Here is a 25419-nt window from a genome sequence, read left to right as displayed (position 1 = left end):
TGGATACTTCTTCAGTGTAGCTGCCCACCACTTATCAATCTTGCCTTCTACTGGAGGCAGAGATTTGTTCAGCTGAATATTTGATGCCTGCAGATTGTACTGATCTTTCTCTGAGGGCGATAACGTTATTTTCATTTCCTTTGGCAGGTCTTGAAGGTATGAACAGGTGACTTGAGTGTCCTTGTGCTTTGGGGTCAATAGCTGACAACAACTTGAGCAGCTTGTTTTTCAGAGGTAGCTTTCCTTGCAGATAGATACCAGCATTCTTATAAGCATTCCTAACTTTACTGAGGAATGACTTGGTGTCTTCAGGCTTCATTTGAACGAGTGTGTGTTCACATCTTGAACCTAAAAACATTCTTGAGCACTTCAGAAGATTTCCATCACTGATGACTAAGTCAGCTAGCTGTCTGGCGGTCAAATCAGACAATGTCTCATGTTTCAGGAAGCATGCTAAGAAACTTCTAAAAAGCTCTGCGAGTTCATCATGGGCTTTATGAACCATAGGTTCCTTTTGCTCAAATGTGAGCACAGAGCTCTTGAACATAGGCAAGACACTGCAGTACAGGTACATACATGCATGGGTAAGTTGACACTGGTAAAAGAGCCATTGAACAATTTGTTTCTTCCTCGAAAGTCCTTGAGGTGTTAGTTGCTTGGATTTGAGTTTGATGAAAATTCTGTCAAGCTGCTTCTTGTTCACTAGAAACTTTGCAGGATAAGCTTTCCTGGTGATGTCATTAACTATGTATTCACATGCAGAGATATTGCTAACATCCATCCATGCACAGTAGAAGACGGTGAAGGCATCTAACATTTCGACATTTCTGCATGTTACATAGTAAGATGATAGCCATCAATGTGCAATCCTTTCTGTTGGAATTTTACAAGATATACCCAGCAATTCACATCATTCAAATGTTCTTGTAAATCAGGACTGCCATGAAAGTCATGAAAGAGGTCATCCGATAGCCTTTCAGCATGCATTTTGAAATGTTCGCAGAACATCTTGACAGCATTGTGGATGTGATGGCACAAGTCCCCGTCTATGTCTAGCATATTTGGTGCTACTTCACACATTCTCTTCTCAAATCCAGAGTTTTTGCCTCGCATGTATGCTGCTGAGTCACTCAATGACGATACCATATTCTCCAAAGGAATGTCATCTTCCTTGAATGCCTTGGTTACGGCTTCATATACAGTTGTAGCATTCACAGTTGTCATCTTTACTGACACGTAGTGTTGAACAATACACATTCCAAGGTTCTCAGCAAAATATGAAACAAGTACGCTAACACCCGCATGTTATTTTTTGCTGTACATTCATCATTACTAATGGAAAATTTGCTCTTCTTCAGGTCTGAAACTAGACGTTTATGATACACCGCTGCAAGTCCATCTTTCAGTTTATATGTACATGAAGTCCTGTCTAGTGACGTACCTTGCAAAACTTTGTTCTCTCTTGCAAGCTCCTTTGCATTGTCTAGTAACTTTGACGTCATTGTAAATGGCAAGTTATTTTCAACAATAAAGGACACAACCATGGCTTCTACATTTCCTTTCCTATCTGCGTAAGAAACATTCAGTAAAGGGGCATCTCTCTTACCAGAACGTGTAGCCGATTGGTGAACATTTGGAGGAGCACTGTATGGTAAAGTGCAGGGTCTGTCCTTATCTCCAGATACTAGTATAGCTCCTTTGCCAGCCTTCCCTGAGTCTACTGCATTAACAGCTTTAAAGACTGCAGGTAGTGTTTGGTTGGTGTCCTGTATCTTCTTTGCTCTCTTATGTGCATCACAGTTGCCATGTTTCACAAGTGCCTTCATTCCTGCACTGCCATATGAAATGGTTTGGTTGCACACTTTGCACAATGCTTTCCCTGCCACATTAAGTTTACGAATGTAATCCGACAAGAAAGATCCAGTATTATCTTTGGCCTCAAGCCAGCGCCAGTTAAACTTATTCTTGATTCCAACATCAATCAATTTCACGTTAGTGTCTCTTTCAACCTCCATTACGAATCAATTAGAATTATCCGTGATGCAGCTCCAATACAGACTATGCACACGTTGTCACATTCAAGTCTAAACATACGGTAGAGTGTATTACACAACCAGCACACACTGTAACTTACTGCGCCAGGGTTGGTAGAAACTGCAGATATCGACGGCAAATCTTGCACTCGTTTCTGGCATTCCATGCAATTCCAAAGGTAAAGATCCGATTAAATATCCATGGGCACACACACAAACAAAACATTAATGGTCCGACACACTTATTAATTTGAAACAATTAAGCCTTCATCCAAAATTCACCAATTAAGTCCCCGATGTACACACGCCGTACCATTTCAAACATAGTGCTTGGCTGCAGACATGCTACCGGTTGCTTAGCTGGCTGGCCGCCTGGCCTAGCTACACAGCCCGCCCTTAGCGCTAGGTATACATGCATATGCTGTCGCATCGCGCACATGTACAAACCATTAGCAAAGCATGCAAAAAGCAAGAGCGGGAGATAAGCTTAATCTTGCTAGGTTAGCGATCCAGTTGTTTTGCGATGTTTGTATTCTTAATTACATAGTATATATACAAAATCCACGATCGATATAATATGAAAACATCCGTCAAGAGTCTACTTGTTCATTTTCCGGCTGTCATCATTAGAAAGACAAGATACAGACGGAGAGAAAAATGGGAAACTGGAAATTTGACTCCAATTGATCAAAAAGCCGGAATTCCAGCAATTGCCAGAAAACTGACATCTTTGGACATAGCATGAAATTAAGTAGGAAACATTAAAGAAGATGTAAAGAAATACTTTTAAAATATGTAGTGGTTGCATGGAAAAGAATGACTGAAGAAATGGTTTATGCAAACACCACTGATAAACTTAAAAGGTTGACTGATTAGCTGAGAATGTTTTAGAGACAGGGCAACACGAGTGCAAAACTCCCTCCCTGTACAGTTCAAATATGTAATTAAATTAGGTAACTTTCCTCCCCTCATCATCTGATCCATAAACTAATTAAAGTGCCATGGTTACATCTGAAGATGGAGTCCACTAGCCTCCTTGTCAGGAGACAGGGTCAACTGGCCTCCATGTCTGGAGATGTAGTCAAATGACCTGCATGTCAGGATATGGAGTCCACTGGCCTCCATGTCCTGGAACTACTTATCTGCCTCTGTGCCTACACACCTTACTCTTGATAGAAACTCACTGCTACTAATACCTTTCCTCCCACACTATACACTCATAACACTTTCCACAAAGCATCTTTATCCACCCTATCATATGCTTTCACAAAGTCTATGAACATTACATACAAATCCTTCTATTTCTCAAGTCTTTCTTGAACATTCTTTAGAGCACACATCCTCTACTCCTTAAACCACAAAGTTCTTCCCCAGTTAGATGCACCAAGCACCACCACCCTCTCCATCACCATTTTTCCATTCAACTTACCAGGCAACCCCATTAAACTTCCATTTTATAATTCAATGGCACCACATACACATTCTGGCGATCCTGAGGCACCTCAACATAATCCATACATACTAAACCTCAACATAATCCATAATCCTAACTAGCTCCCGTTCCTAACCTACTCAAGTAACTTCTAAAGAAATTCCACTGCAGCAACATTCACCTCATCTTGACACATTTCATCTTACAAAAGGTTTTCACCATCTCTTCTCTCTTAACCAAACCACCTACCTCTACTCTCACTCTGCATACCTCCCAACCTTATCATCAAACACACTCAAACCTACTTCTAAAAGCTTAATCCATCCCTTCTTCACTGTCTGTTAGCACTTCTCCATTTTCCCCCTTCACCAATGTTGCCTGTAATTTTTTTTCTAACTCTGTTAACCTACCAAACCACTTCCCAATTTACCCCTTTACCATTGTTGCCAGTAATCCTAGTTTTTCTCACACTATCAACCTTCCATACATCTTATTCTCCCTAAAGTTTGCTGATACTCATTCAGTACAACTCTCATTTGCCCTTTTTTTCCAGCTCCTTTACCTTTTTCTTGACCTCCTGCTGCTTCCTCCTCGATATCTCCCAATCACTAGCAATCCTTTACTGTAAGTACCACTTATTCACCTCTTTTTACAAACAACTTTGACATCCCACCACTCGCTACCCTTCTCACCTGCCCATTTCCCATGCATTCTCTCGAACATGCCAGCACTGTTTCCCTAACTAGCTCCCATTCCTAACCTACTCAAGTAACTTCACCACTCACACCTTTCAGCCATTCCACACTCCTCACCTAATATTTCACATAAATTTTTTCCAAGCTCCCTCACTTTCACCACCCTAAATCTTTTCCAAGCTCCCTCACTTTCACCACCCTTTTCTTACCCATATCATTTCTTCTTTTCCAAAAACCTCTAAAAATCTTTACCTTTGCTTCCAACCAGTAATGATCAGACATCTCACCAGCTACATCTCAGCACATTAACACTGAAGCATCTAAAAATCTTACAATCTCACTGAAAGCATGCAGTGGTTCTTAATATGCATTTATGGATTAAGTGCAAATAAAACAAATGTAACTCTTTTCTTTATTGATAATTACTTCAAAGGAATGAACCTGGAGCTGTGGGTGGCACCAATACCAGGCCTACCATGCTTGACAGGCTTGTAAGTAATGGAGAACTCTGCTAAGTAATGAGAAATCATCTCTGGCTGGAAAGACAGAAAAAAAAATTAATTGTTCATTCCTTCCCTTTATACAGAAGAAATTCATTCCTACAATTTTACATGCCATGTAAAATGAAGATTTTCAAATTTTTTTCTTCACACATCTTTGCAAATTCCTGTATTAGTAAGGTATTGACAGGAATGAAGAAACAGCACTCATTTATCCAAACATGCATATTTATGCATAACGAACTACAATGTATGTACGTGAGGCTGCACTTTGCAAAGAGATTTACACAATAAAAATTTCCCTTTCAAAATTCCAAATAACAGTTAACTTCATACCATTGCTTACACTAAACTAATGGAAACTGTACACAAATTTTCACAGTCTGTGAAGGGTACTTATCACCTTAAAGGGACACAAATTAATGCAAAACAACACTTTTGACTATTACAATAGCAAACCAAAACTATGACTGAGATAACTTTTTTCATACTTGATTGCCATTTTCAATATTAGCGAGGAAGCACCAGGAACAGACGAAAAAAGGCCACATCTGCTCACATCCATATTCTTAGTGAAGGAGTAGAGCTTGTGTACCCATGTCTTGGGGTTCTCAAAAGTCCCTCCCAGGGGTTAAAATGGGAATCCCTACAACATCTATACTTGCCAAGGCAAGAATAAGTTACACTTAATAAACTTCCTTGCTGAAAAAAAAGAAAGGACTGGATAACAACCTACTACATGAACTGCATCAGTCATCCCTTAATTCATTTTGTCGCAGTTTCTTACAATTTGTCAAAATGTCAGAGCTGATCCACCCTCAAAATTCCGAGTGCACATGATCCAATGCAGTTGCAAAGGGGAGGGAAGAAGGCAAGCAACAATGGAACACCAGCTCCATCCCACACTAAAAGTAGGCTTTTCAGTCTTTCAAAGCCTGTATTTTAGTGGCTGGGGTGTCTGCTAGTGTACCCACACTACTTTACCACAATCTTTATTAAAAGCAAATGCTGATGAACCAATCACCTCACTGAAGTCACCCTGCTAGATATGATGAAAACTCACAGATCATTTATGCCTAGACAAATATCTACAAATGTAACAAAAACTATCCTGGTTCCTGTCATTTTATGTGGCCAGTCATGTGGTACCTATACCCAAGAGGACTTGCATCCACTTACCTATACCCAAGAGGACTTGCATCCACTTAAAACCTGTAGGGAGGTGCACACATCCAAGCAATATCCAGTGCTAAGAACCTCTTGCAAAAGATACTATGGAACACCACTGTCCGACTTCCATTATGCACGCCAATGAGCTTAAGCAAAGAAATGCAAGAGTGGATGCAACCCATAGGACCTCGTGGGCCCATAGCGTTTCCCAGATCAGATGCCTTTATAACCTTGTATAATGAGGATAACGAGCTGGGGAACATGGCCATAAAGTGTCATGCCAGATGAAATGTGAGAGACATAAGCATCCTCAGTGGCATGGATGTGAATACATGGCACAGCTACAGGGCAGAGGGAATGCAAAGTGCTGTTCTTTATCTTCACCAGTGTAACAAATGAAGTGAGGCAGCAATTCTCTCTCAATGTAAGCAACTAAGATAGGATATGGAGCTAGGAAGATGCGAGGCAAGTCCGGGGCAAAAAATACCAATTATGCATGGCATGTCAACATCTTTGGGTGGGCTGCACGAAGGCCTGATGTTAATGCAACTAGGAATAAGGTTCTGTTAAAGTGATCCTCTAATGACCATGTGCTCTGTAAAAAGGGAAGGACTTTCTGTACTGATTAGAATGGCCTTTCTGGTCTCCGAGGTGGTTGCTACATTAAGAAGGTCCAGTCTAACCTGGCTGAGAAAACATTGGTATAATATGCCAAAACTTTAGGATAAGGGTCAGCCATTGCCACTCGGTGACACACCACCATCGAGGACAGCCTCCGTCTCTGAGTTGATGGGCAAACTCTGCTTCCTGTGAAAAGACTGAAAAGCATTACAAGATTGGTACTAACGTAAAGTCCACTGCTTGAGTCCTTAGATGATATCTTACATTACCTGTTCAAAGATTTAATCACAGAAATGCTACCTGTTGATAGGTATCTGTCCAGAGGACAGAAATGAATACTTGCAGCTCCAGAGTCCATTCCACTCATGTTTCCTTGCCCAGAAGTCGTCTGTTTGCCTTGTTCGGCTTGCAGCAGGGGTGTGTGATTTCTCCATGGTTGTTTAATTTGTATATGGATGGGGTTGTTAGGGAGGTGAATGCAAGAGTTTTGGAGAGAGGGGCAAGTATGCAGTCTGTTGTAGATGAGAGGGTTTGGGAAGTGAGTCAGTTGTTGTTCACTGATGATACAGTGCTGGTGGCTGATTCAGGTGAGAAACTGCAGAAGTTGGTGACTGAGTTTGGTGAAGTGTGTGAAAGATGAAAGCTGAGAGTAAATATGAATAAGAGCAAGGTTATTAAGTTCAGTAGGGCTGAGGGACACGTAAATTGGGAGGTAAATCTGAATGGAGAAAAACTGGAAGTGAAGTGTTATAGATATTGGGGAGTGGATTTGGCAGTGGATAGAACCATGGAAGCAGAAGTGAGTCACAGGGTGGGGGAGGGGGCAAAGGTTCTGGGAGCGTTGAAGAATGTGTGGAATGTGAGAACGTTACCTTGGAAAGCAAAAATGGGTATGTTTGAAGGAATAGTCGTTCCAACAAATGTTATATGGTTATGAGGCATGGGCGATAGATAGGGTTGTGCGGAGGAGGGTGGAGGTGTTGGAAATGAGATGTCTCGAGGACAATATATGGTGCAAGGTGGTTTCATCGAGTAAGTAATGAAAGGGTAAGAGAGATGTGTGGTAATAAAAAGGGTGTGGTTGAGAGAGCAGAAGAGGGTGTATTGAAATGGTTTGGTCACATGGAGAGAATGAGTGAGGAAAGATTGACAAAGAGGATATATGTCAGGTGGAGGGAATGAGAAGGGGAAGGATGGATTGAAAAGATTTTGAGCAATTGGGGCCTGAACATACAGGAAGGTGAAAGACGTGCAAGGAATAGAGTGAATTGGAATGATGTGGTATACCATGGTTGACATGCTGTCAATGGAATGAACCAGGGCATGTGAAGCGTCTGGGGTAAACTATGGAGAGTTTTGTGGTGCCTGGACCTGGAAAAGGAGCTGTTGTTTTGGTGCATTACACACAACAGCTAGAGACTGAGTGTGAATGAATGTGGCCTTTGATGTCGCTTCCTGACGCTACCTCGAGCGCATGAAGGGGAAGGGGGTATCATTTCATGTGTGGCGGCACGAATGGATGAAGGCAGCATGTATGAATATGTTCTTATTATATTATTTTGCTTTGTCGCTGTCTCCCGCGTTTGCGAGGTAGCGCAAGGAAACAGACGAAAGAAATGGCCCAACCCACCCCCATACACATGTATATACACACACGTCCACACACGCAAATATACATACCTATACATCTCAATGTACACATATATATACACACACAGACACATACATATATACCCATGCACACAATTCACATTGTCTGCCTTTATTCATTCCCATCGCCACCTCGCTACACATGGAATACCACCCCCCCCCCCATGTGTGCGGGGTAGCGCTAGGAAAAGACAACAAAGGCCTCATTCGTTCACACTCAGTCTCTAGCTGTCATGCAATAATGCCCGAAACCACAGCTCCCTTTCCACATCCAGGCCCCACACAGCTTTCCATGATTTACCCCAGACGCTTCACATGCCCTGATTCAATCCACTGACAGCACGTCAACCCCGGTATACCACATCGATCCAATTCACTCTATTCCTTGCCCGCCTTTCACCCTCCTGCATGTTCAGGCCCCGATCACTCAAAATCTTTTTCACTCCATCTTTCCACCTCCAATTTGGTCTCCCACTTCTCCTCATTCCCTCCACCTCCGACACATATATCCTCTTGGTCAATCTTTCCTCACTCATTCTCTCCATGTGCCCAAACCATTTCAAAACACCCTCTTCTGCTCTCTCAACCACACTCTTTTAATTTCCACACATCTCTCTTACCCTTACATTACTTACTCAATCAAACCACCTCACACCACACATTGCCCTCAAACATCTCATTTCCAGCACATCCACCCTCCTGCACACAACTCTATCCATAGCCCACGCCTCGCAACCATACAACATTGGTGGAACCACTATTCCTGCAAACATACCCATTTTTGCTTTCCGAGATAATGTTCTCAACTTCCACACATTCTTCAAGGCTCCCAGGATTTTCGCCCCCTCCCCCATCCTATGATTCACTTCCGCTTCCATGGTTCCATCCGCTGCCAGATCCACTCCCAGATATCTAAAACACTTCACTTCCTCCAGTTTTTCTCCATTCAAACTTACCTCCCAATTGACTTGACCCTCAACCCTACTGTACCTAATAACCTTGCTCTTATTCACATTTACTCTTAACTTTCTTCTTTCACACACTTTACCAAACTCAGTCACCAGCTTCTGCAGTTTCTCACATGAATCAGCCACCAGCGCTGTATCATCAGCGAACAACAACTGACTCACTTCCCAAGCTCTCTCATCTACAACAGACTTCATTTTTGCCCCTCTTTCCAAAATATGTACATGTGTATATATGAATATGTCTGTGTATGTATATGTATGTATATGCTGAAATGTATAGGTATGTATATGTGCATGTGTGGGCGTTTATGTATATACATGTGTATGTGGGTGGGTTGCGCTATTCCTTCATTTGTGTCCTTGCGCTACCTTGTTAACGTGGGAGATGGTGTCAAAGAATAATAAATAAATATATAATGTATATGTCCGTACGTGTATGTATATGTATGGGCATTTATGTATATGTATGTGCATACGAATGGGTTGGGTCATTTTTCGTCTGTTTCCTGGCACCACCTCGCTGATGCAGGATCAAGTATAATAAATAAACAAAATATGAAAACAATCGTGCCATGTTAGTGGGTGAATCTTTCTGCATAGAGGCTCAGACCCACCAACTTTCTAGTCCATAACACAATCGAATCCAGGGAGAACTGTTAGTTTGCTCTCCCTTTCCTGTCTTCAGATGTAGAAGACTGTACCACCAGACAGCTGAATCCTAAGAAAAACTGCAAAAACGTGGATAAGAATGGAAATGCTGTCCTAGATGCCATCTATCAACTAGAAAGCTAAACTACTATAAAAAAGTACTTTCCAATATCTTCTTCCAAATGCCAATACACTGTGATGAGAAGAACATTTTCTATCTATGACACTGTCCGTATGAAGAAAAGCCAATACATTGTGATGTGAAGAATATTTTCTATCTTTGACACTTTCCATATGAAGAACTCAAAAGTTGGGCCACCAAAGACCTTCCATCTAACAGCCCCCAGAGATCAGGGGCCCACATCAAGTCTTCTGTGCCTTCCATGGACACCCTTTCTCCCTGGGAGGTGTGCAGGACACAGGATGACAGGATTGGTGATGGACTGGACATGTAATCACCTCTCGACCAATGTGATTTCTGTACTGTGTTAAGGGCAGCTGTGCAGAACTGGACAAATGGGAAAGAAAAATGACTTGGAACACTCCATCACTGAAAAGAGGTAAAACCCATGTACCTGAAAATCAAATGTGAAACAAGACATATTAATATAAATCATCCAGGCTCAACCCCAGTAAACTGAGTGGTCATTCTTAGTAATTATAACAAAAGGATCTGCACGGCAGTAACATAGATGGAGGCCTGATGAATCCCCATGGTGAGTCCAAACATACAAAGTGGAAGGGATTTCACAAGGCTTATCAACCTGGATGCAAATCCTGGAGAGTCTACACCATTAACGGAGTAGTTTCCCAGGTAGAAATCCCTGCCTGAATGTCCTCCCCTTTTCTTGTACAAATCCTCAAGACAAGAGCAGAAAGGAGCATGACAGCACCTGACAAATGCTTGGGAACCCCAAAATGTGATGGGAACTTCTTGAGGAGTGTCATTTGATGGACCGCCTCCAAGGTGAATGTTGCCAGAACAGGTTGCATTACCGAGCAGCAGTGCAACCAACCAAGGCAGTCTGCATTGCCCAGGCAAGTGCTGGGGATGAGGTAGAATGCCTAATGACCACCCAGGAGCTCCAAGACATAACAAGAAATGGGAACCCCACAGAAACTGCCAGCTAGACAATGCAACTAGGTGAATCGAAATGGAAGCAGAACCAATTCCAATGGGGTGGCCAAATGGGGCAGGCAGCCAGAGCTCTACACTTGCAACAAAGCAACACTGATGAAAATGAGCAACTGACACAAAAACCTAGCCAGTTGGGTCCCCCACCTCTGACCCATAAGGTTGAGCCTGCAAGGACCAAACACAAAGGAAATAAAAGGTAAGGAAACAAATAGCTTAATAACAAAGACCCCAGCAATGAAAGCAGTGGAAGCAACTGATTCTATCACTAATAAAAAGTCCCATTAAAAAAAACATCATGAGAAATCCTGTCATTCCCAAACAAAAACATTCACCCATAAAAGAGGAAAAAAGCAAAGTGAATTGAAAAAAAGAAAACTTCACAAAGCAAACACATGGGAAAACAGGAATACACTTCTGCACCTCTCAAGAGCTGAGAAGCAAATATGGATGGATCAGCTGTGACAGAGCTTGTCAGGACAGGAAGTGGAGTGACGAATAACAGGTGCTGTTCCATCCTTAGTCCTTTTTTTCTTTCTCTTTCAGCAAGGTAGCTTAGTGTAGCTATTCTTGCTCCATTAGTATAAACATCATAGAGGTTCCAATTTCTTCCCTTAAGAGCAGGGGACTTTGAGGATCTCAAAGCATATATACTAGCGAATGTCCCCCAAAACTAAAATACTGATGCTTGACTTAGATGCAAATCTATACAAAAGGACAATTAATATCTCATTTCTAATAATATTTCAGATCGGCAACAAGAATGCACGAGCAAAAGCTTGCCATATACATAGCAATGATGCATAAGCCTTACATTCTTCACTGATATCAAATGCAACTACACTACCAAATTTTGGATCCAGAAACTCATATTCAATAAACATAACCACAGCACACTTCATCTAAAACTCCTTACACACAATTTCTTTCTCAAAACAGAAAGGGCATTTACGTGTTCTGGTTCTACAAGAATCATTCTTTAAATCATTACACAATCCCACAAATCCGACAAACAGCAATACAAATTTTACTCACAGGCAGAGATAAACATGAATGGAACTGAAAAAAAAACACTAACCTGTCCTAAATCTTTTCCATGTTTCAAAATCAAAAGAAAGTTGATGATACGTGAAATCCCAGTACTAGTGTCAGATTCATTTCTTCACTGGGTTTGGATGGTTACCTTCAGTGGTTTATCAAAAGTGAATGAAAACAAGCTCTACACTAACCTTAATTTCAACTTGATTGAAGGTCTTTCCATTGTATACACCCACCATGGAGCCTACCATCTCAGGCATAATTACCATATCACGTAGGTGCGTCTTTACAACAGCTGGTTTTTCAAGAGCAGGGCACTCTTTCTTTGCTTTACGTAAACGCTTCAAGAGAGCCATATGTTTGCGTTTCAACCCCCTCTGGAAACGACGGCGTTGACGACATGGGAATAATTCAACTAGTTGCTCACTGAAAAGGATTTCTGTATGAATGGCTGAATATCAAACAACTCTTCTGAATTTACCTGCTTTTATCACGGATAGAGTAAGGAGAGGATTTTCAAGCAAACAAAAGATGCAGTCCATTTCAGAAATCTACCTGATGAAGAAATTGTATGGCTTTAAATATGCATATGGATAACAGACAAGATAGTCTATAAAGTTTAAAATATTAACAGAGGTACTGCAAGCCTAAACATCAGTGGATGGAACTGCATCTAGATTTCTCAGAAGGGGGTAGCAGTAGGTTAGTCAGGCTATTCAATGTCTGAGAGTCCTAGGTGAAGCCAGAGGACTGGTAGTGTAAGTTTGGGGTATTAAAATGAATGTTCCTGAGATATATAGTGATGAGTATATCTGATAAAGTGTAAGGGAAAAACCGACTGAAAGAGTGGTGGAAAGTGCATAACACCTGACTGTATAAAAACAATATAGATTCAGGATAAGTATAGGGTGTATGGGACAGGTGTCTGATTTGGAGAATGAGAGAGAAACACCTAGTGAATGAGTGTTAATCATATGATATTTATGGATCTAGCAGGTGTATGACTGTGGGCAAGCACAAAGGAAGGAGGGTGAGTGGACATGTGATGTTACCATGAGTTACAGGGACACACAGACCCCCATGGTTCAAGAAAGGTGGTGTGGCATTAATGAGAGAGAGAGAGAGAGAGAGAGAGAGAGAGAGAGAGAGAGAGAGAGAGAGAGAGAGAGAGAGAGAGAGAGAGAGAGAGAGAGAGAGAGAGAGAGAGAGAGAGAGAGAGAGAGAGAGAGAGAGAGAGAGAGAGAGAGAGAGAGAGAGAGAGAGAGAGAGAGAGAGAGAGAGAGAGAGAGAGAGAGAGAGAGAGAGAGAGAGAGAGAGAGAGAGAGAGAGAGAGAGAGAGAGAGAGAGAGAGAGAGAGAGAGAGAGAGAGAGAGAGAGAGAGAGAGAGAGAGAGAGAGAGAGAGAGAGAGAGAGAGAGAGAGAGAGAGAGAGAGAGAGAGAGAGAGAGAGAGAGAGAGAGAGAGAGAGAGAGAGAGAGAGAGAGAGAGAGAGAGATATCAGGGAAACCCCCATAGGGAGAGAGAGAGAGAGAGAGAGAGAGAGAGAGAGAGAGAGAGAGAGAGAGAGAGAGAGAGAGAGAGAGAGAGAGAGAGAGAGAGAGAGAGAGAGAGAGAGAGAGAGAGAGAGAGAGAGAGAGAGAGAGATTTTGGAGGTGTTTAACTTTCGGTTACATTTACTTCACCAAGATATCCTAAAGATAAGGAGCTGTGATTCAGTGCATTACACATGACAACTAGAGATTGGATGTGGTTATGTGGGCAAAGTGTCCTTTCTTCGTCTGTTCCTGGCGCTACCATGCTAATGCATGAAACAGCAATCAAGTATCAAAAAAAGTAGCAGTACACTTTAAGAAGAATAAGATGTTTTGAAAGGAGGATTTGGAAAAAAAAAAAGAAAAAACAAAAAGAGAAGTGCTAAGAGGTAGTGATGAAGTAAAGAGATGGAGTGGATATTTTGAATGACTGTTGAATGTATTTGATAATAGGGTGGCAGACGTAGGGTGTTTGGGTGGAGTAGTATATAAACTGAGAGTCATGGGCAGTGATCTGGTGATGAAAGTGTAACTGCCCTACAAAATATGAAATGTGGCTGGAATGGATAGTACAGGTAGCAAACCAGGAAGGTTGGGACTAGAGGAGATTTGGATTTCAGGATTTTCCGGTTTTCTGGAACATGGCCTAATATATATGTTAAAATATAAAATAAACTTCTGAAACCATACTGCTCTTCCCCATACTGCTCTGTACATGCCTGCCTTTCCCCTCTCAGTCAATACCCTCCCATATAATTTCCCAGGAATACTCAACAAACTTATACCTCTGATGTTTGAACACTCACCTTTGTCCCCTCTACATTTGTACAATGACACTATGCATGCATTCCACCAATGCTCAGGCACTTCCCCACAAACTATATATTGAATATCCTCACCAACCAGTCAACAACACGTGTTAGTCACCCCCCTTTTTTAGTAAATTCCAAGGCAATATCATCCAAACCCAGCGCCTTGCCAGCTTTCATCTTCTGCAAAGCTTTCACTACCTCTTCTCTGTTTACCAAACCACCAAACCATTCCCCTTGACCCTCTCACTTCGCACACTACCTTAACCAAAACAACCTATATCTGACACTCTATCATCAAACACATTCAACAAACCTTCAAAATACTCACTCTATCTCCTCACTTCACCACTACTTGTTATTACCTCCACATTAGCCCCCTTCACCGATGTTCCAATTTGTTCTCTTGTCTTACACACTATTTACCTCCTTCCAAAAACATCTATTTTATATATTCATTTTTATTTACTTATTTATTTATTTTGCTTTGTCGCTGTCTCCCACGTTAGCGAGGTAGCGCAAGGAAACAGATGAAAGAATGGCCCAACCCATCCACATACACATGTATATACATACACGTCCACACGCATATACATACCTATACATCTCAACGTATACATATATACACACACACAGACATATACATATATCCACATGTACATAATTCATACTGTCTGCCTTTATTCATTCCCATCGCCACTCCGCCACACATGAAATAAAAACTCCCTCCCCCTCATGTGTGTGAGGTAGCACTAGGAAAAGACAACAAAGGCCACATTCGTTCACACTCAGTCCCTAGCTGTCATGTAATAATGCACCAAAACCACAGCTCCCTTTCCACAGCCAGGCCCCACACAACTTTCCATGGTTTACCACAGATGCTTCACATGCTCTGGTTCAATCCATTGACAGCATGTCAACCCCGGTATACCACATCGCTCCAATTCACTCTATTCATTGCACGCCTTTCACCCTCCTGCATGTTCAGGCCCCGATCACTCAAAATCTGTTTCACTCCATCTTTCCACCTCCAATTTGGTCTCCTACTTCTCGTTCCCTCCACCTCTGACACATACATCCTCTTGGTCAATCTTTCCTCACTCTTTCTCTCCATGTGACCAAACCATTTCAAAACACCCTCTTCTGCTCTCTCAACCACACTCTTTTTATTACCACACATCTCTCTTACTCTATTATTACTTACTCAATCAACCCACCTCACACCACATATTGTCCTCAAACATCTCATTTCCAACACAACCACCCTCCTCCGTACAACTCTAACTACAGCCCACGCATCACAACCATATAACATTGTTGGAACCACCATTCCTTCAAACATACCCATTTTTGGTTTCCGAGATAATGTTCTCGACTTCCACACATTCTTCAATGCTCCCCGAACTTTTGCCCCCTCCCCCACCTTATGATTCACTTCCGCTTCCATGGTTCCATCCGCTGCCAAATCCACTCCCATATATCTAAAACACTTCACTTCCTCCAGTTTTTCTCCATTCAAACTTACCTCCCAACTGACTTGTACCTCAATCCTACTGTACCTAATAACCTTGCTCTTATTCACATTTACTCTCAGCTTTCTTCTTTCACACACTTTACCAAACTCAGTCACCAGCTTCTGCAGTTTCTCACACAAATCAGCCACCACCACTGTATCATCAGTGAACAACAACCGACTCACTTCCCAAGCTCTCTCATCCACAACAAACTGCATACGTGCCCCTCTTTCCATAACTCTTGCATTCACCTCCCTAACAACCCCATCCATAAACAAATTAAACAACCATGGAGACATCACACACGCCTGCCGCAAACCTACATTCACTGAGAACCAATCACTTTCCTCTCTTCTTACACGTACACATGCCTTACATCCTCAATAAAAACTTTTCACTGCTTCTCACAACTTGCCTCCCACACCATATATTCTTAATACCTTCCACACAGCATCTCTATCATCTCTATCAAATGCCTTCTCCAATCCATAAATATTACATACAAATCCATTTGCTTTTCTAAGTATTTCTCACATACATTTTTCACAGCAAACACCTGATCCACACATCCTCTACCACTTCTGAAACCACACTGCTCTTCCCCAATCTGATGCTCAATGCATGCCTTCACCCTCTCAATCAATACCCTCACATATAATTTCCCAAGAATACTCAACAAACTTATACCTCTGTAATTTGAGCACTCATTTTTATCCCCTTTGCCTTTGTACGATGGCACTATGCAAGCATTCTGCCAATCCTCAGGCACCTCACCATGAGTCATACTTACATTGAATAACCTTACCAACTAGTCAACAATACAGTCCCCCCCTTTTTAATAAATTCCACTGTAGTACCATCCAAACCCGCTGCCTTGCCGGCTTTCATCTTCCGCAAAGCTTTTACTACCTCTTCTCTGTTTACCAAATCACTTTCCCTAACCCTCTCACTTTGCACACCACCTTGACCAAGCACCCCATATCTGCCACTCTATCATCAAACACATTCAACAAACCTTCAAAATACTCACTCCATCTCCTTCTCACATCACCACTACTTGTTATCATCTCCCCATTTGCCCCCTTCACTGAAGTTCCCATTGATTCCTTTGTCTTATGCACTTTATTTACCTCCTTCCAAAACATCTTTTTATTCTCCCTAAAATCTAATGATACTCTCTCACCCCAACTCTCATTTGCCCTCTTTTTCACCTCTTGCACTTTTTTCTTGACCTCCTGCCTCTTTTCATTTATTTCCCTGCAAAAATCATCCAAATGCCTCTCTCTTCTCTTTCACTAACAATCTTACTTCTTCATCCCACCACTCACTACCCTTTCTAATCTGCCCACCTCCCACGCTTCTCATGCCACAAGCATCTTTTGCGCAAGCCATCACTGCTTCCCTAAATGCATCCCATTCCTCCCCCACTCCCCTTATGTCCTCTGTTCTCACCTTTTTCCTTTCTGTACTCATTCTCTCCTGGTACTTCCTCACACAAGTCTCCTTCCCAAGCTCACTTACTCTCACCACTTTCTTCACCCCAACATTCTCTCTTCTTTTCTGAAAACCTCTACAAATCTTCACCTTCGCCTCCACAAGATAATGATCAGACATCCCTCTAGTTGCACCTCTTAGCACATTAACATCCAAATGTCTCTCTTTCACGCGCCTATCAATTAACATGTAATCCAATAACGCTCTCTGGCCATCTCTCCTACTTACATACGTATACTTAGTACATCTCCCTTTTTAAACCAGGTATTCCCAACCACCAGTCCTTTTTCAGCACATAAATCTACAAGCTCTTCACCATTTCCATTTACAACACTGAACACCCCATGTACACCAGTCATTCCCTCAACTGCCACATTACTCACCTTTGCATTCAAATCACCCATCACTATAACCTGGTCTCATGCATCAAAACTACTAACACACTCACTCAGCTGCTCCCAAAACACTTGCCTCTCATGATCTTTCTTCTCATGACCAGGTGCATATGCACCAATAATCACCCATCTCTCTCCATCAACTTTCAATTTTACCCCTATCAATCTAGAGTTTACTTTCTTACACTCTATCACATACTCCCACAACTCCTGTTTCAGGAGTAGTGCTACTCCTTCCCTTGCTCTGGTCCTCTCACTAACCCCTGACTTTACTCCCAAGACATTCCCAAACCACTCTTCCCCTTTACCCTTGAGCTTCGTTTCACTCAGAGCCAAAACATCCGGGTTCCTTTCCTCAAACATACTACATATTTCTCCTTTTTTCTCATCTTGGTTACATCCACACACATTTAGACACCCCAATCTGAGTCTTCGGGGAGGATGAGCACTCCCCGCGTGACTCCTTCTTTTGTTTCCCCTTTTAGAAAGTTAAAAATACAAGGGGGAGGGTTTCTAGCCCCCCCCTCCCATCCCCTTTAGTCGCCTTCTACGACACGTGAGGAATGCGTGGGAAGTATTCTTTCTCCCATCTTTTTATTCTCCCTAAAACTTAATGATACTCTTTCACCCCAGTTCTCATTTGACCTCTGGTAGAGGACGTGTGGATCAGGTGTTTGCTTTGAAGAATCTATGTGAGAAATACTTGGAAAAACAGATGGATATGTATGTAGCATTTATGGATCTGGAGAAGGCATATGATAGGTTGGATAGAAGTGACTTGTGGAAGGTTTTAAGAGTATATGGTGAGGGAGATAAGTTGCTAGAAGCAGTGAAAAGTTTTTACCAAGGATGTAAGGCATGTGTATGAGCAGGAAGAAAGGAAAGTGATTGGTTCATACTGAATATCAGTTTGCGGTAGGGGTGTGCACTGTCTCCTTGGTTGTTTAATTTGTATATGGAATGGGTGGTTAGGGAGGTGGATGTAAGAGTTTTGGAGAGATGGGCAAGTATGCAGTCTGTTGTGGATGAGAGGGCTTGGGAAGTGAGTCAGTTGTTGCTCGCTGATGATACAGTGCTGGTGGCTGATTCGGGTATGAAACTGCAGGGACAAGTTAATTGGGAGGTAAACTTAAATGGAGAAAAACTGCAGGAAGAGAAGGGTTTTAGATATCTGGGAGTGGATTTAGCAGTGGATGGAACCATGGAAGTGGAAGTGAGTCACAGGTTGGGGGAGGGGGCAAAGGTTCTGAGAGCATTGAAAGATGTGTGGAAGGCAAGAAAGTTATCTTGGAGAGCAAAAAAGGGTATGGTTGAAGGAATAGTGGTTCCAACAATGTTATATGGTTGTGAGACATGGGCTATAAATAGGGTTGTGTGGAGGATGGTGGATGTGTCGGAAATGAAATGTTTGAGGACAATATGTGGCTTGAGGTGGTTTGATCAAGTATGTAATGAAAGGGTAAGAGAGATGTGTGGTAATAATAACTGTGTGGTTGAGAGAGCAGAAGAGACTGTGTTGAAATGGTTTGGTCACATGGAGAGAATGAGTGAGGAAAGATTGACAATGAGGATATATGTGTCAGAGGTAGAGAGGAATGAGTAGAAGTGTCAGAGGTAGAGAGAAATGAGTAGAAGTGTCAGAGGTAGAGAGAAATGAGTAGAAGTGTCAGAGGTAGAGAGAAATGAGTAGAAGTGTCAGAGGTAGAGAGGAATGAGTAGAAGCAGGAGACAAAATTGGAGGTGGAAGAATGGAGTGAAAAAGATTTTATGCGATTGGGGCCTAAACATACAGGAGGGTGAAAGGCATGCAAGGAATAGATTGCATTGGAGTGATGTGGTATACCGGGGTAGACATGCTGTCAATGGATTAAACCAGGGCATGTGAAGTGTCTAGGGTAAACCATGGAAAAATTGTGGGGCCTGGATGTGGAAAGGGAGCTGTGGTTACAATTAGAGACTGAGTGTGAACAAATGTGGCCTTTTTTATCTTTTCCTAGTGCTACCTCACCCATGCGCACGAGGTGTGGATGCTATTTCATGTGGCGAGGGGAATGGATGAAGGCAGCAAGTACGAATATGTATGTGTATACATGTATATGTCTGTGTATGTCTATGTACGTATGCAGTGAAATGTATAGGTATGTATATGTGCGTGTGTGGGTGTTTACGTATATACATGTGTATGTGGGTGGGTTGAGCCATTCTTTCATCTGTTTCCTTGCGCTACCCTGCCAACACAGGAGACAGCGATAAGTATAATAAAATAAATAATAAACAAAATAGTAAACAAAATAGAAAATTTTGTGGGGCCTGGATGTGGAAAGGGAGCTGTGGTTTCGGTGCATTATACATGACAGCTAGAGACTGAGTGTGAACGAATATGGCCTTTGTTGTCTTTTCCTAGCACTACCTTGCGTGCATGCAGGGGTAGGGGATTGTCATTTCATGTGAGGCGGGGTGGCGATGGGAATGAATAAAGGCAGCAAGTATGAATTATGTACGTGTATATATGTTCCTTCTTTTTTTTTTTTTCCAAAAGGAACAGAGAAGGGGGCCAGGTGAGGATATTCCCTCAAAGGCCCAGTCCTCTGTTCTTAACGCTACCTCGCTAATGCAGGAAATGGCGAATAGTATGAAAGAAAAAAAGAATATATGTATATGTCTTGAGTATGTATATATAAGTATACGTTGTAATGTATAGGTATGTATATGTGCGTGTGTGGACGTGTATGTATAAACATGTGTATGTGGGTGGGTTGGGCCATTCTATGGTCTGTTTCCTTGCGCTACCTCGCTAACGCAGAAGACAGCGACAAAGTATAAAAATAATGAAAAAAGTAATATAAACAGAAAAAATTTGTACTGAAGATATACAAATTAAAACCTCTAAAGAAAGGTGTGTATGATCAATGAAGCCCATCTTATTCAAAACTAGCCAGTTTCAGAAATATCTGGATTTCTGGAGCTTAAGGTTTTCTGGAATCTGGATAAATGGTTTGGTACCTACTGCAGTGAAATTTATTAGGAAATGAGGTGGCTAGGTTCTGGACAGGTTGGTAAGGATTTTAGATGTATGAATGGGTTATGATGAAGTGCCTGATGACTAGCAAAATGCATGCACAGTGCCACCGTATGAAGCAAGGGGGATAAAGGTGAGTGTTCAAACTAGAGACATAAATTTGCTGAAAGCACTTGGGAAGTTGAATGGGAGGGTACTGCTGGAGATGTGTGAAGGCATGCACAGAGCAACAGATTAGAGAGGAGCAATGTTGTTTCACAAGTGGTAGAAGAAAAGGAGATCAGGTGCAAAATGTGAGAGAAATACTTAGAGAAACAGATGGATGTGCATATGGTACTTATGAATCTAGATAAAGCATATAGTAGGTTGAGAGATACCTTAAGGATGGTCTTAAAAATATATAGTGTAGGAGGATAGTTGCCATACGCAGCAAAATTTTATGATGGGTGCAAGGGTTTAAGCCTTGGGGTTAAACCACCTGGCTGTCGCAAAGATGGATCAAGGTTCAATATTCATAGTGGCAGTTTACATAAGATATCATGTGTACGATACATGTTTCAGATGCTTACACTAACATGTTTAATTCATTACCAGAGATTATATCAACAAAATACTATAAAGGGACCACTTGATATTAAGCATAATTGCTTTATGCCATTTTTAGAATAATGGACATGGTCCATTCTCTTATTTACACATGCTTAAGTTTGGAATAATGCAATCATTACTGGACTGGCAGCATGGTGACAGATGGTAGGTGTGGTATGTTTTTGACGTGGAGGAAAGAGAAGTGACAGTCATGGAAAACGGTTTGGTAAAAAGAAAGGTACTGGTAAAAACTTTGCTTAAAACGAAGTGCAGCAAAGCAACCAGAGTGGATAAGATTACAGTTGAATTTCTTATGGAAGGGTGTGACTCTGTTCATTTCTTAGGATTCTTGAAGTATGTATGGCTCATGGGAAGGTGCCTGACAATTGGCAGAATGCCTGTATAATGCCTAGGCATGGGAAACAAACATGAATGTTCAAATTACTGAGGTAAAAGTTTGCAAACTGTAGCTGTTAAGTTGCATGAGAATGAGAGGCAATTAAGAGAATTGTGGCATGCACAAAATTTCAAAACATGGAAGAACAATGGATATCATGAGTGGTATAGGATGTGTGGATCAGGTGTTTGCTTTGAAGAACATGTGCGAGAAATACTATTATCTCTGTTTATATGTTTGACTCCCATTCCCTCCGGGAACTCTAATCAAGGGTGTGGGGTACAGCCCCGGCAAAGAAGTTTCCATTTATCCCAGTCTTTCTATGCCTCCCTCGCAGGCACTATTCCAAGCATTCTTCCACCTCTCTCTCTCTCTCTCCCCAGTGCTTTTCCATTCTATTTCCCCACGTCAAAGGTGGTTTTCTTTCTCACGCACCAATCCTTTTACTCTTACTACCACACAATCTCCTTGTAAACTCCAAGTCTTGCATTCTTTCCAAAAGCCTAAACCAGCTCAAAGTAATACACTTCATTCACTGTCATACCCCATCACTCATACAGCCTTCATATCTTCCTTCATTTCATCTAATCAAACCACATCCATACTCCTCTCAAACAGCTCATTTCCACAGCTTGGATTCTTGACCTCTGTGACTCATTCCATTATCATGTTTCAGCTGCATAGGTCAGGGTTGGGAGAACTATGCAGTCCCTTTATCCTTTCTTCATTTCCATACTAACACCTCTACCCTCCACTAGTCTTCATATTCACAAGCACATATACACAGAACCAGGCATACTTTACAATTCCAATCTACCCACACTACTCTTGATGCATTCCATCATTGCTCTGCAACACCCACCCAAACTCTGAGACAGCACTATTGCACATCCTTCTTTCCCTCTTCCTTGATAATCTTCTTTCATACCTGTCCATACTACTCCTCCACATACTACTCCACACTTACTGATTACTTGCATTCATCATCTCCATTTTCACTCCATAAACCCTGCCCAAGGATATGAGTGACCCCTATCCTAAGCACATCCAAACTATAAATTTTATATATTCTCCACAAGATCCCTCCCTTCACTCTCACCAGTCTTCTCACTTAAATTTAGCACCACCACCTTTAACTGCTTGTCCCTTTTCCTCCCCAGCATAACTGGTAGACTCTAGACTATTGCCGCTTCTTAGCCGATTTCTATGTTGAGTTTTTGAACCTGGAGAAAACATTTGATCTGGTTTAGGGGAAAGCTACTACAATTAGTGAGAAGTTTCTAACTAGAAAGTAAGGCATGTGTGTGTGTGTATATGAAGAGAAGAGGGTGAGCAGTTACCAGTGAATGCAGGTCTGCGGCACTGGTGTGTAATGTCACCATGGTTATTCAATTTGTTTATGGATGGAGTGGTGAGGGAGATGAATGCATGATCTCAGAGAGTGAAGCAAGTATGCAGACTGCTGGGGCTGGAAGGCGAGTCAGTTGTTGTTTGCTGATAACATGGAGCTGGTGGTAAATTCGAGTGAGAACCTGCAGAAGCTGGTGTCTGAGTTTGATAGGGAGTATGAAAGAAAAAGTTGCAAGGTTATGCTTGAACTGTGAAGAGAAAAAGGTTATTTGGATTGAGAATTTTGAGTGAACTTGGTGAAGTAGTGTGTTTTAGATACGATGGGGAGGATACAGCAGGAAGTGAACTCATTAGAGCTGAGGTGAGCCAAAAGTCTTGGGCACAGTAAGTTATGTGTAGAGGCAACTGCCTTCAAGGGCAAAGATGGGTATGTCTGATAGTATTGTGATCCCGTCAGTGCTGAATGGTTGAAGCATGAGGCTTACACAAACATGTAAAGAGTGTGGATGTGTTGGAAAGGAAAGGCATAAGAACAGTATGTTGTGTGAAGCCAGTTGATTGAATAAGAAATGACAGGGTAAGTGAGAAGTATGGAAGTAACAGGAGTATGAGAGCAGAAATGTGTGTAAAAATCATATTTATTTCTAATTAACCCAAAACCAATTTCTAATAATGTTCTTATGTTACCGAATTCCTTTCTAAAGGCTTCTGCAGCATGGATATGTAGAGTCCTTTCAAAGTGAGATGATCATAGAGACTATACTCCCAGTGTTACAGCCTCATTAAAGGTGACGTTTCACTTGGGGTGTGTAACCTCAAAACAACAGTCCAATAAAACTGACATTTTGAAATGGTGTCAGCATATGGAAAAGATAGTTAAGAAAGAAGAGATGAGGGAACAAAGGAAAAAAAAAAGAGAAAACAAGATGCAAAAAGACCATCTAAAAACAGAAACACCCCACCAAAAAGATTAACTACACTGATTATTTATACATAAAGGGAAGATAGAATACCTCCCACGTATTCCTTGCGTGTCATAGAAGGTCACTAAAGGGAGTGGGAAAGAGAATGGGGGGGAGGGGCCTGGAAACCCTACCCTTCTTGTATTTCTATTTCTAAAAAAACAGGAGTCAAGCAGAGAGTGCCCATCCTCCCCGAAGGCTCACATTAGGGTGTCTGAATGAGTGGGGATGCAACCAAGAAGTGAAGAAAGGAGAGATTAATAATATGTTTAAGGAAAGAAACATGCATGCTATGGCTCTGAGTGAAACGAAGCTCAAGGGTAAGGGGGAAAATTGTATTAGAAACATCTTGGGAGTAAAGTCAGGGGATGATGAGAGTACAAGAGCTAAGGAGGAGTAGTGCTACTCCAGAAGCAGGAGTTGTAGGAGTGTGTGATAGAGTGTAAAGAAGTAAGTTCTAGAATGAAGCGAGTAAAACTGAAACTGGATGGAAAAAGATGGGGGATTATTGTAGGTTATGCACCTGTTCATGAGAAGAAAGATCTTGAGATGCAAGTGTTTTGGGAGCAGCTGTGTGTGTGTCTGCAGTTTTGGCGCACGAGACCAGGTATTAGCAATGGGCAATTTAAATGCAAAGGTGAGTAATGTGGCAGTTGAGGGTATAACTGGTGTACATGGGGTATTCAATGTTGTGAATGGAAATGGTGAAGAGCTTGTGGATTTGTGAGCTGAAAAAAAGACTGGTGATTGGGAATAGCTGGTTTAAAAAGAGAGACATACACAAGTATACATACGTGAGGAGGAGAGATGATCAAAGGGCATTATTACGTGTTCAGTGATAGGCATGAAAAAAGATATTTTTGGATGTTAATGTGCTGAGAGGGGCAGCTGGTGGGATGTCTGATCACAATCTTGTGCAGGCAAAGGTGAAGATTTGTAAAGGATTTCTAAAAAGAAGACTGTCTGGGAGAAGAAAATGGTGAGAGTGGGCAAGCTTGGAATGGTGACATGTGAGAAAGTACAAGGAGAGACTGAGTGTAGAATCGAGTGAGTGAAGAACTGGATGTATTTCGGGAAGCAGACAGCATGTGCAAGAAATACATGTGGCATGAGAAAAGTGGGAGATGGGTAGATTAGAAAGGGTAGTGAGTAGTGGGATAAAGAAGCAAAGATGTTAATGAAAGAGAAAAGAGAGGCATTTGAATGATACTTGCAAGGAAGGAGTGCAAATGACTGGGAGATGTATAAGAGAAAGCAGGAGGAGGCCAAGAAGGTGTAAGGATTGAAAGAAGGCAAACGAGAGTTGGGGTGAGACAGTCATTAAACTTTAGGAAGAATAAAAAAAAGATGTTTTGGAAGGATGTAAATAATTTGCATACGACAAGAGAACAAATGGGAACACTGGTGCGGGTTAGAAATAGCAGGTAGTGATGAAGAGACAAGATGGAGTATTTTGAAGGTTTATTGAAT

At 41.8% G+C, this 25419-nt stretch overlaps 1 protein-coding gene across 4 annotated transcripts in view; it reads right to left on the bottom strand.

The window, feature by feature from the left end:
• Positions 1 to 4560: 4560 nt before the first annotated feature.
• Positions 4561 to 25419, bottom strand: part of RpS15 (ribosomal protein S15) — a 37732-nt gene continuing 16873 nt past the window's right edge. For all 4 annotated transcript variants that reach the window (XM_071675337.1, XM_071675338.1, XM_071675340.1 and 1 more), the window contains exons 3-4: positions 12082 to 12316; positions 4561 to 4696 (exon numbers count right to left, since the gene is read on the bottom strand). In XM_071675337.1, coding sequence (XP_071531438.1) covers positions 4583 to 4696; positions 12082 to 12316 — 349 coding nt within the window. In that variant the 3' untranslated portion in view covers positions 4561 to 4582. The remainder of the gene's footprint in view (positions 4697 to 12081; positions 12317 to 25419) is intronic.

This window comes from Panulirus ornatus, chromosome 20, assembly GCF_036320965.1.
Source record: "Panulirus ornatus isolate Po-2019 chromosome 20, ASM3632096v1, whole genome shotgun sequence".
Taxonomy (NCBI): Eukaryota; Metazoa; Arthropoda; class Malacostraca; order Decapoda; family Palinuridae; genus Panulirus; species Panulirus ornatus.
Note: the sequence above shows the minus strand (reverse complement) of the source record. Positions and strands in the feature narration are given on the sequence as shown.